Source organism: Xenopus laevis, chromosome 5L, assembly GCF_017654675.1.
Source record: "Xenopus laevis strain J_2021 chromosome 5L, Xenopus_laevis_v10.1, whole genome shotgun sequence".
Classification (NCBI taxonomy): domain Eukaryota; kingdom Metazoa; phylum Chordata; class Amphibia; order Anura; family Pipidae; genus Xenopus; species Xenopus laevis.
Window position 1 is genome coordinate 23281555 of NC_054379.1, and position 12929 is coordinate 23294483.

Genomic DNA, 12929 nt, shown 5'->3' on the forward strand with positions numbered 1-12929 from the left:
GGATATTCCTGTTTGATCTCTTGTTGCTGACCCCCTGCCTGGACTTTGGACTTTGATTCTATTCTGCCTGCCTTGTGACCTGTTGCCTGAACTCGATTACCCTTTCTGCTTTATCCCTGGATACCACGATCCTGATCCCTCCTGAGGGGCTTCCTCCTAGATCCGGACTACTCCCCAGAGGGGGCTCCTGGCTCCCTGACAACAATGTCTACAAGGTCAACGTATGGCGAAAAATGACTATTTTCAGCATTTATATGGCATATTTTTTCTGGCAACTGTGCTTCAGTGGCTGCGTCCAAAAAAACTGGGCAAACAATGCCTACAAGGTCAACGTATGGCAGTTGTTTAAAGAGAACAGTAGATTACTAGCCAGCAAAGCTACCTAAGCTAAAATGTCCCTCAAATCCCTGCAGACTTCTGTCCCTCCAATACAGAGCAGTATCAAGCAGATTACTAGCCAGCAAACTTACTATCATCTGTCCCTGAAATCACTAACAGCTCTCCCCCTACACTATCTCTTCCAAGCACACACAGGCAGATTTTTCAGATACATTTTTGCCCTTGATCCCCCTCTGGCATGCCACTGTCCAGGTCGTTGCACCCTTTAAACAACTTTAAAATCATTTTTCTGGCCAGAAATTTTTTTTTTAGATGTTAAAGTTCGCCTTCCCATTGAAGTCTATGGGGTTCGCGAACCGTTCGCGAACCGCTCGCGTTTTTGCGCAAGTTCGCGAATATGTTCGCGAACTTTTTTTCCGACGTTCGCTACATCCCTACTGTTGCTATCTTGCAGTACTACATATTGTTCTTCTGTCACCATGTTGCTTTACTTTAGTCATCTTGTCCTACTGTCTCCATCTTGCCCTGCTGTTTTCATTCTGTTATTATGACTACCTAAAACCGATTGCTCAAACTCAAGAAGAGGGTCCTGATCATGATCTCTGCGGTTGTCAGAAATGCAACTCTTCAGTCAGGGTTTCTACCTCTTCCTTTAATCACGAACTTTAATGTTCTGCCCTCTCTGGGCCTCCTTCAGCCATTGTGGTAACTACACCCAGTTCAGCTACACATCCCTTTGCTACACACCCTACAATCTCAATCTCTCAAGCCCTTTTTTTCTCACAGAAACAATGTTTTAAATATTCCCCCCTTCTTATTCAAAGGGGGGTTCAGGGAAAAGAATGAATGAAATTTATGCTCCTTGCTCTAACTGTTGAGTCCAGTGTTTGTTATATTTATAGCACAAACCTGCAGCACCCCACGTCATCAACTTCAAGTGTCAGGGGTGCCAAGTGGGAGGCGAAATGAAATGAAGGGAGGGATCCTATGGAGAACTGTTGTCACCCCCTCCTACATAATAAAAACAGGGAGATAGTAGAAAGCTGTTCATAAAATTTCAGTACAGTAATGGAATTTGATTACAGTTTGTAGATGTGTCTGAGTTTTTGCCCCCAGGACAATGATTATAATATAACTGGGGCCTATGCAGATCTGTAAGCAGAGGAGGCTACAATGGACAGATGTAGCCTTCAGCAGGTGCTAGATATTGGTTGGATGGGCCATCGGTTTGGTCTCATACCCATTCCAATAACAATTACAGCCCAAAGGGATCAGATTTATAAATTGCTACAATTATTGCCCTTCTTTTTATCTCAGTTCATTGCACACAATAGATGTTTGCCCCAGTGTCTACTCATTATCCCCTCCCAGAGAGTGAGTGCCAGCTTAAGGATTCACAAATGCCGGTTTTAGGATCTAGCAAAATTAACATTTCCTCTAGGTCCCAAGACCAAAAATGGGCACTAAGAAAAAATGACATAGTGGGCAAATATTCTTTGGTTGCTATCAGTTCCAAGACCAGAGCGGAAGTAACTTGTCCATATTTTCCTTGTCATACAACACCTACACGAGAGGTACACAATTAGTCATTTCAATGGTTTTATTATTGGTTTCCTTTTTATGTTCAGTTTACAAAAGACTCATTCTGTAATTATATGTGAATATCAGTGGGTATTGTCCTTATGTATTGTACTTATTGTGCTTCTTGTGATTCTGATCAGCAAAGATAAATATCCCATTAAAACAGCACTGAATCATTTTGTTTGATAAATGCCACACAACCTATATTGAGTATAATGGGGAAAATAGCATTTGCGTTGTTCTTTTTCTAAGAATGTCGCTGCTCCGCCAGTTATTTATGACTGAGGCGAGTTATAGGTCACTGTATTGATAAAACATTGTCCAACCAACTATATCTCTTGTAAGATTTGCATTTTAATGAGGTGTATCACTGCTGTTTATATATTTGTAGATATATAATACTAATTCATCTGATAATTCTGCATAGGCACAAGGCAGATAATGCAGGGTAAGCATGGGGCAGACAATATAGCATAAATATGGGGCAGATAACTTATCATACGCACAGAGCAGATAATATAACATAGGCATGGGGCAGATAATATAGTGTAGGCACGGAGCAGATAATGTATTATGGGCTGAGGGCAGATGTTGGTTATGCACGGAGCATATAATGTAGTATAGGCACGGGCAGATAATTTAGCATAGGCACAGGGCATATAATGTTGCATAGGCATGGGGCAGACAGTTTTTTTTGTTTTTGTGTGTTTGGTTTCCAGCTCTTGAATACAGGTATAGGATCTGTTATCCGGAAACCCATTATCCAGAAAGCTCTGAATTACGGAAAGGCCGTCTCCCAGAGACTCCATTTTATCCAAATACTCCATATTTTAAAAAAAGATTTCCTTTTTCTCTGTAGTAATAAAACAGTACCTTGTATATGGTCCAAACTAAGTTATAATTAATCCTTATTGGAAGCAGAACCAGTCTTTTGGGTTTATTTAATGTTTACATGATTTTCCTAAAGGTGTAAAGATCCAAAATACGGAAAGAGGGGCACATGAAGGAGATTATCCACTTTCTTGTGCCTGCGTACAAAAGGCAGGCGGATCAGGCGTAAATTGCTCTTCCTGTAGCTCCATTGACAGACATGGTGTCGGGAGGTCATTGTAAATTAAAAGGTGGCAATATAGAGTCAGGAGAAGGGACTGAAACTATGGCATAGTGTATAGTAAGAACAGACGTCTGACGAAGGGGCTGTAACCCCAGGATATAATGTGTATAGTAAAGCAAAGTATATGTGGGGTTTCCGACTATAACTTTCACTGACCACTGAAAATCCCAAAAAGTATTTCAACAGCCTCAGTATTAGAGGTTTCATGCAGTGTGCTATATAAGCAGGGCCGCCATCAGGGGGGGACAGGGGGGACAAGCGTACCGGGCCCGGGCATGAAGGGGGGCCCGGCAGCACTGCATTTTTTGAAGATCCGGGCCCCCCTTACGAGCGCCCGAGCAGTACGTCCTCCCTCTGCGTTGCCGAATGCGGAAGTGCCGAAAAGCCGAAGCCGATGCGCCGAAAAGACCTGAAGTCACGAAAAAAGCCGAAGTCCCGAAGCGCTGAAAAGACCCGAAGTCACGAAGCGCCGAAAAGACCCTAAGTCACGAAAACAGCCGAAGTCCTGAAGCGGCGCAAAGACCCGAAGTCACGAAAGGAGGCGAAGTTGAAGTACTGAAGCCATGAGTTCAATTCTACTGAACACCAGTTTGTGTATTTTTTTTTTTTTTAATCCCCTGGCCACCAATGTATTATTTTAATATTCTATAGGCCCCTGCCACCAATCTTTTTGTAAAACATATTTTTTTGGGGCCCCAATTTTTTATAAGGGGGCCCTGACCATCAATAGCTTTTTATAACTTGTGTGTGGGGGGGTTACTTTTTTAGTGCTGATGTCTGTGTGGTCTTTTAACTGCGATGTGGAGTGGGCGGCATATGGGGTGGAGCTTGGTCGTCAGTGTGGGCGGGGCCCGGGGGCCCCAAAAATTTTGTTGTACGGGGCCCCGTGATTTCTAATAGCGGCCCTGTATATAAGCAAGAAATGAGGTGGATCTGAACATAATCGGGGATTGTTTATTTGCAAACCGACATAACTGACATAACCAAGAGACTTCTTGCTCCAAACTAAAAAAGGGACTATTTATAAAGGGGATTGCCTTGTCTCTATCAAATTCAATGAATTGCCCAAATGAAACAGCATCCCTAGAGGGCAATGTCAGATTAGCAGGAGGTTTAAAACTATTGCCAGTAGCAAATGCACAGTGCTATTATGACAAAAGAGTTCAAGTGCAACCCATGAGGGAAGTTTGAGGGTAAATAGGGAGGGGTGTCGCCAGTAGCAGCCACCATTTTGTACCTCCCTTTTCCATTTCATTGGAATGTACCAAGGTTTCACTATTCACTTTTAGAAGTAAATTGAAGTCAATCCTTTTACCCTGCATAGCCCACAGTACCCTGTTCCCGTTACATCTTGCTTTATGGGAGCCCATGTAGCACCACATACACACTGACATTACATTGGGAAACCAAAGGATTAGATGAGGCAGGATACAATGTTAATGCCAATACTGGGCTTTGGGTCCACTAAGTACTGATTCTGGTACTGTACCACATACCTAGGAAGTCTGTTTCTCATTGGCTGAGTAAACGTTGATGCCATCCAATGGCCAATGATGCAATGAGCCATCAGTTTAATTAATTTGTTGTCTCTTTATGATACACGCAGTTATAGGGGTTCTAGACTGGAACATTGCTTGACATGAGTGACACCATCTGCTTCTTCTTCTTATGACAGTGACCCATGGGAGAGTTTTTCGATACTGCACCCCCGAGGGCAATTGGCTGTTAAAGGAGAATTCTAGTGCCCCCTGGAGAAACCTGTCAGAATGCGAGGACAGATCACTGAAGGTAAAGCCGAGCACCCATCATACGTGCACCCACTTTTTATTGTTATCATGGAATCCTGCACTCACAATGTCCACTTAGGGTGCCAGTAGATTTATACAGTAGCTGAGACTGAAATAAGGCCCATGTCCATCAAGTTCAACCTTTAATTCAAATCTTATAGCTTGCGTACCATAAAGTAAATACATTAATATATATGGGAATCATTTATGTAGTGATAGGGTAAAGAAGTTGTAATTTCAACCTGTAAAAGGTAATTGCCCCTATATAATTCCCAAGCACAAGCAGCTTTGTAGAAAATAATGCCCAGCTCCATAGCTCAGACTCGGTAACAAGTCTTCTTCTTTAAACTCATTTTGTGTCTTGTGCGTCAGATCATTCTCCTCTGATAAGTGCGCAGGGACCCGTTTGTTGGGATGATGTATAGCCCCGGGGCGCGACTGAACCAGCTGTGATTAAACCGGCACTACAGCATTTTTCATTCTGGCACAGTGTTTTTGTATTATTCTTTTTTATTCAAGTGCAATAAAAGGAGAGAAATTGTGATAGTAAAGAAGGGGTATAGAGTTAGTTATTCCCTGTTTCTCATTTATATCTCATAAGGAACAGTGTCCCCGATGCTGAGTTTTTGCAAATTTTTACGTCAGTGAAAAAAAAATATCTCTTTTCTTTCATGTCCTGTCTTTTATAATAAATAAGCCCCATAGTTTCTATACAGCGGGACTGTCCAACCTGCAGTCATTCAGCTGCTGTAAAGCTACAATTCCCAACATCCCTTAATAGCTTTTGGCTGTTGGTGGGTACCTGGAGTATATCAATAAATGCTTAATAAACATCTGATTGGGCAAAACTGTTGCCATCTTGCCTAGCTGCAATCATTTTGTCCTATTGTCCCCATCATGCCATACTATCATCTTGCCCTGCTGTCATCATCTTCCTCTTGTCTCCATATTGTCCTATTACAGCGGTTGTTGGAGGTTTTAAGTTCAACCCCCCTCCCTTGGATGTTTAAACTTTGGTCAGGATCCCCTTTATTATCATCAATATATTAGTCATTGTGCCATTGTTTCAAGAATATCTAGGACAGCAATACGTGGTCATCTCAAAACTCACCCTAACTGATCTTCAAGCTGGGCTTTCACTGGGCATCAGGTGTATCGAGTAGAGCAAACAGTCATTATACCAGTCTAATTTGCCATCAGACAGAGCCCACCCTTATACTCCCACATGGGGGGGGGCAACTTCAAAGCTTGGGACCCACTGCTCTACTGTCTAGATCCCACCCTACAATCTCCATCTTGCTCTACTGTGTCCATCTTTCGGTACTATCTTGATCCTGCCCGTGTCCTACTGTCTCCATCTTGTCCCACTGTCCCCATCTTGTCCCACTGTCCCCATCTTGTCCTACTGTCCCATCTTATACTATTGTCTCCATCGTGTTCTACTGTCTCCATCTTGCGCGTTTGCCCCTTCTTGCCCTGATGTCTATTTAGCCCTGCCATTGCTTATTCTTCTGTTTCTACATTGGTCTAAGGGAAGACATTCATTTAAGGGAAGTCACTACTAACGTTTACCCTTCAGTGACGATGCTCAAAGCAAAGGTAAAACAATTTAGTCAAGACAAGTGTAGAGTTTATTTCCACAATAAATCTGTCCTGTTCTTCAATAACAGACTCGCAGTAAGAATTGATTTGTCAGGGACAGTAAAATCCTAAATGGTCCTTCTGTATCATCTCTTGGTTTGATAAAGGATTGAGAAGAGAGAGGAGTGACAGCGCTATTGAAACAGCCCTGGTAGTGCAGTAAATGATAATATATCGAACTGCTTAGGTGACTTATCTCTGTCCTGAGACCATTGTTGGGAATACACGATCCAGACTGCACCGATATCCTATATTTCTTTAATGTCATTAATAATGTACAAATTGTTCTGTATCATGTTATCTATCTCTCATCCTAAGCAACCTAAATGATTGGCTGTCAAGGGCAGTTAAGCAACCCAGCAACAGGTCATTGGCAAGATCCATTACTCCAGCTGCAAATTGAAATATTCTCTGTCGTTCAGTATCATTGTCGTTCAGTATACAGTCCCACTGTGGTGCATCATTTATAGTCAGTAGAAGCCTTGCAATGCTTGCTTATGGCTCATATCACCTTTACTATACACTATAGGGTGTTTAGGGATTTAGTAGAGATATGACATTAGATATGACATTTATTAGAGTTCTGACATTGCTTATTTATTAATATTATTTATATTTAATTAAGTTGTGTGCTTGGTAATTGGGAGTCAAACCTTGTGAGATTTATGGGTGATAGATAATCAAGTTAATTCATCAAATAAATGCTTGCTATAAAATTATTAGAGAGATCAAGAGTAAGTTGAGATATATGGGAGGCAAGAAGAGTGGAGACCAGAAGACAATAATGAATGTATAGGAGACAGAGAAAGGTATTGTAGAGAAAACCAAGGAAGAGGTATAAAAGGTGAGAACAGGAGAGTTAGTGAGCAAGAATAGAGGAGACAAAGTAAAATATCAAGGACTGTACAGAGATACAAGGAAAGGGTCAGTATAGAACAAGAGAGAGTTAGTGAGAGTTAGTATACGGAGACCAAGGCACAGCTAGTGTGGATGAGAGCAGGCTACAGCTAATACAGATACAGATAAGTACAAAGAAGATACAATGATAGTTTGCATAGTAAAGACCAGGAGAGAACTAGAAGAAAGGAGACCATACAGAATGGGTATAGGCGAGACCAGGTCAGAGCTAGTACAGAGGAGACAAGGTCACAGTTATTATAGAAGACCGGGTCAGAGCTAGTATAAACGAAACCAGGATAAACAAGGTTAAAGCAAGTATAGAGGAGACAAGTCACAGTTAGAATAAAGTAGACCAGGACAGAGCTAGTTTAGATGACAATGACAGAGCTAGTATAGAGTAGACCATGTCATAGTTAGTATAGAAGACCAGGACAGAGCTGAGCATAGAGGAAAGTAGAGACTGGTGACTAGAGGGGCTTAGAGGAGAGTAGAGTAGAATTATTATAGCAAATAGCTATATTTTTGTTGCCAATATTTGTGTTTTATGGATCTTTATATTGATAAGGAAGATGAGTGTACGAGGGAGAGCAGAGACCATAAAAGACAATATCCCATTACCATGTCTCTCTCTCTTTTTATGGCTGCTGTTACATAACCTAATCTTTGATGCTGATATATTGGAATAGAGGATATGATGAATTAAGTCTGCTTATCAGACAACTGGATGTTGTAACAGAGACATTTCTCTGTTTTATAACCTTCATATTCTGAGTGGATCTCCATATGTATGTCTGAATACTATTGCTGCAGTGGCAGAACTACCGGGAGAGCAGGGGGTGCGATTGGGCCAGGGCCCGCACCTCCTCAGAGCCCCAAGGAAGCTGATTCCGGACGGATTCCGGGCAGAAAATCACATACGAAGTTACATTACTGTATGGCTGTGTATTTTGGGGAGTTTAATAATTGCCCAGAAATGAGTATAATGAATCATGTGGTTCTAAGGTTTCTAATTTGCTTTCAAATGGAATCATAAAGGTGGTGCAGTCTTTAGTCAAAAGCTCCTCGGAGAATAAGAATGACCTGAAAGGTTTAGTACTTAGATACAATTTCTCTGCCAGCCAATGATCAAGCTATAGAACTTTTATAGAGATACCCCCTCCCCTTCCCAATTACAGGGATAGAATATGTAATTTGCATTCTGCTTCTATCTCACTTTTATCCTTTAGGTGCCCCCAGAGGAACAGCTGTCATCATTGTCTATTATTTACACCATCGGGTACTCCCTCTCTTTCTCTGCTCTTATTATAGCCACCATCATCCTGGTGAGATTCAGGTAAGTCGCTTTCCTCTGTATCTGACACTCTTTGTGGTCTAGCAAGTCATTGTAAACAAGTGCCTCGAGCAATGGGTTCATCTAGTTGCACAGAGAACTGAAAATATCCAATAAACTCCAATCCGGTGCTGGTAACGGCAAACTATAACATACCTTGTTAGACTGATCCCTGATATGCTAGTCATGATCTCCTGGGCCCTAGAGTAAGGAGCATTAAATGGACCAGTCATTGAGCAGCACTTCTAATGTATTGCAGATGTTTTGTATAAAATTGGTGTCCAACAGGGTTCCCAATTTATTACGTTATTGGAGATAATATAACTACAGGTATGGGACATATTATCCAGAATGCTTGGGACCTGGAGTTTTCCGGATAATGGATCTTCAAGTAATTTGGATCTTCATACCCTAATTGTACTAAAATAACAAAACCCAACAGGCTTGTTTTGCCTCCAGATTTTGGTTGGGATACCTTACAAGGTATTGTTTTATCATTACAGAGAAAAAGGACTTTTTTTTAAAAAATGTAATTATTTTGATAGAATAGAGTCTACAGGAGACGTAATTCCTTCCCGTAATTCTGAGCTTTCTGGATAACGGGTTTCCGGATAACTGGTCCCATACCTGTAACATTGGATCTTAGCCATACATTGGTAATCACTTTCTATGTTCAGCACCACATATATGGACAGTACCATTTCTCTCTTTCAGTAGGGTAGGAAGGGTTACTTTGCATTCATTTTAAGGTCCCCATCTTGTAGGGCGTTAACTTCATACTGTAAAATTCTTTCTGCTCTATTTATTAAATGGACACTATTGATGATTATTTTGGTTTGCAAGGCTGACTCTCAAATAAGGGTCCAATTCGACAGAGTTTAAGACATGTACTTTATCTATAGACTGGATACAATCATTTGCCTTTTTGGAATTATTTATTGTAAATAATATTAGAGAGACCTCATTTTTGGTGTTTTATATTGCTCTGATGAATCTCTCTCTCCAGGTGAATAAATGGTGAGCTGGTTGCTGAGTGGTGTCCGTGTGTGTACGTGAGCCGTCTGCAGCAGCAAAATATGTTGGGGTTGTGCAAATCCAATGATTAATAATAGTGATATGCAAATGACAGCCTTTTGTATAAAGGTCTCTGGTGCCGTGGGCCCATCTATCTTTCCTTAGTTGGAGGCGGAATCCTAAGTGTCAATCACACCATCTGCCTTTCATGTAATTATATCAGCAATAAGGAGGGAATTCAATCAACTGCTCTGTGTATGGAGTCTGGCCCATCTGGAGGTTCTGGCAAATCTAGTTAAGGCCAATGTTATTTGTCACTAAGGGTCTTCTGCCCCTTATTAGCCATTTTCACTGTCACATCCAATTCTCAGTGTCACATCCAACTGAAATTTCTTCTGCATTTATGGAAGAGAGGTGCCGGGGGCGGGGGGGGGGGACCTATAGCTTCATGCACAGCTCTTTATTGCTGCACAGAAAGAATATTTAGCATTATTCTCCTTTATCATTTTATATTCTTATTAATAATTATATATTATTTATACTTCATTTGTATACATGGAGTGTTAAGTACCTAATAAATATCGCTAAACAGGCTACTATTTATTTTGCAATTTGAACCTATTTTATTATTTAAAGGGGTTTTAAGGTGGCTAAAGTGGTTTTAGTATAATATAGAGAGTGATATTTTGAGACAATTTGCAATTGGTTTTAATTTTTTAATATTTGTGATTTTTGAGTTATTTAGCTTTTTATTCAGAAGTTCTCCGGTTTGCAATTTCAGTTAACTGGTTGTTATGATCCAAATAACCCTAGTAACCATGCTTTGATTTGAATAAGAGACTGGAATATGAATTGAAGAGTGCGTGAATAGAAAGATAAGTCATAAAAGTATCACTAACAATATATTTATATCCTTTTCATTGTTTAAATGGGGTCATTGACCCCCCCATTTGAAAGCTGGAGACAGTCAGAAGAAGAAGGCAATTAATTCAAAAACGATAAAAAAAATTAAATAACGAAGACCAATTGAAAAGTTGCCTAGAATCGGCCATTCTATAACATACTTAAAGTTAACGTGAAGGTGAATCACCGCTTTAATAAACTAATTTTTTCCCCATATGGGTGAAAATATGAACAAAACAAAATCTATTTTACCTAAATGAAAAATAAATATGATATTAAAGTTATTTGTCACTGAATTTGCTTTGTGTTAGAAATCACAAAAGCAAAAATCTAAACACATTTTATTTTGATGCCAATATCCAATAAATAATTGTTTTTTTTTTTTACAGGAGAAATGGAATTGAATTTAGCCGAATTAGTAAAATCAGTTCCATAACTCTCAGAATCTTTTTCATCCCTATAAATTGACTCAAGCTAAAAAGACAGAAAACACTGTAAGGCCCTTAATTATTGTATATAATTGGTAGAGTTTTGTGAAAATAAACTCTTTGTAATAAATGTACCCGGCCCTTCCCTTCATACTCTCAGGGCCACTTGTACAGACATTTATTAACAAGATATTCCTCATATATACGATTGTTTCAATGAAAATATATGAGGAATACATATTATGCTCCCAGAAGGGGAAGGTGTGTGCTGGATATCAGACAGAAAATTAAATTGAGCCTTTAGATAGTACTTTCCATCAAACATCTTAATGAGCAGAGAAAGGCTTCAGGGCGTTGGTGTATTGGGGAGCAGGAAGGTTTAGAACAACAGAACATATGATTAAATAAGAAGAAGAATGGATATAGAGACTGCAGATATTGTACTGAGGCTTTTTTAAAGGTTCTGATATTGAATGAGTTGGAAACCCCATGTGCAGTCCACAAGACCCATGGGGATCATGAACCAACCACATTGTGGTGGAGGGGTCCTTACATGCAGTGAAATGGGGAAAGAGGGACTAACTAACTTGCAGGTGGGTAGGGTAGCTATCAATATATACACACCCCTACATGTATGTATATATATATATATATATATATATATATATACCTATACATACTTACATAAATAGATAAACTCATACATATAAATATAAATTATCCTAGTTCCCCTTAAAGACATACAGTATATGCAATACAGCACTTTATTTGCTTTGGTAGCTACTGATTGAATCTGCCTAGAGTTGCACAGTCTGTTATCCACAAATACCTAAAATCTTTATTAAGAAGATCCCTAACAGAATTCCATAACCTTACAAATGCATAACCTTGCATTTATCAACGTTGAAACTCATTTGCCAGTTTGCTGCCCATTTTTCCAATTTAGTCAAATCTCTCTGCAAAGCGCCATCATTCTGCTTGGACAGACCCCTGTGGTACTCCACTAACAACACTGGTCCAATTAGAAAATGTTTAATGTAATAATTACTGTGTAATCTATCCTTCGGCCTTATCTCTATACAAGTACAACTATAATATTCCAAGTCAATAACCAGTCACCTTCTGTTTGCTACTGTATCAGATACTTTAGTGATGTCTTAGTAGATCACATTCACTGCCACCCAAGAGTCTAGGTTTGTGCCCTCATCTCATAGAAGGCAATTAAATAAGTCTGGCAAGATCTATTGCACATAAACCATGCTGGCACAAACTCGTAGTATTGTAAATGCCAATGTTTACAATTTTCAAGTATCTTATCTCTTATTAACCCTTACAAAAGCTTCCCTACCACTGATGTCTAACTAACATGCCTATAGTTTTTAGGATGCACATAGGATCCCATTTAAAAAACTGGCATAATGAAACCACATACAATACAGCAATTCACCCATCTTTTTGTGCCATGCTGGACCTCAAGGAATCCTATAAGGCTTGGCAATCACAGAGCTCAGCTCATTTATTACCCTGGGATGAATAAAAACAAAGGTCTCAGACCTTTGTTTACCATTACATGTTCGAGTTTTCTTTAATATCCTCTCAATTGACCCATGTATCCATAGTTTATTATTAGAATTGGGTCTGTTAAAAAGAAAACCTTCATTAGCTGTTGCCTCAGAATCTGCTTATTCCCTGCTCTCATTAACCAATTGACCTCCCTCTGATATTAAGGGTCCCACTACTGGCTTCATTTTTTACTATTCATATATTGCCTTAAAATCACCAACGATGATGATTTTGCTTTACTACTAGGGGAATATATTACAGGTAGATTTCTTATACAGACACTCCATTTTCCTTCTGTGTTTAACCCTCTGGCCAGCCTTTCCCAGTTA

At 39.8% G+C, this 12929-nt stretch overlaps 1 protein-coding gene across 1 annotated transcript in view; it reads left to right on the plus strand.

Moving 5' to 3' along the window:
- glp1r.L (glucagon like peptide 1 receptor L homeolog) overlaps window positions 1-12929 on the plus strand; it is a 146297-nt gene that overhangs the window by 85474 nt on the left and 47894 nt on the right. The window contains exons 5-6 of the mRNA XM_018262711.2: window positions 4710-4822; window positions 8589-8695. Coding sequence (XP_018118200.2) covers window positions 4710-4822; window positions 8589-8695 — 220 coding nt within the window. The remainder of the gene's footprint in view (window positions 1-4709; window positions 4823-8588; window positions 8696-12929) is intronic.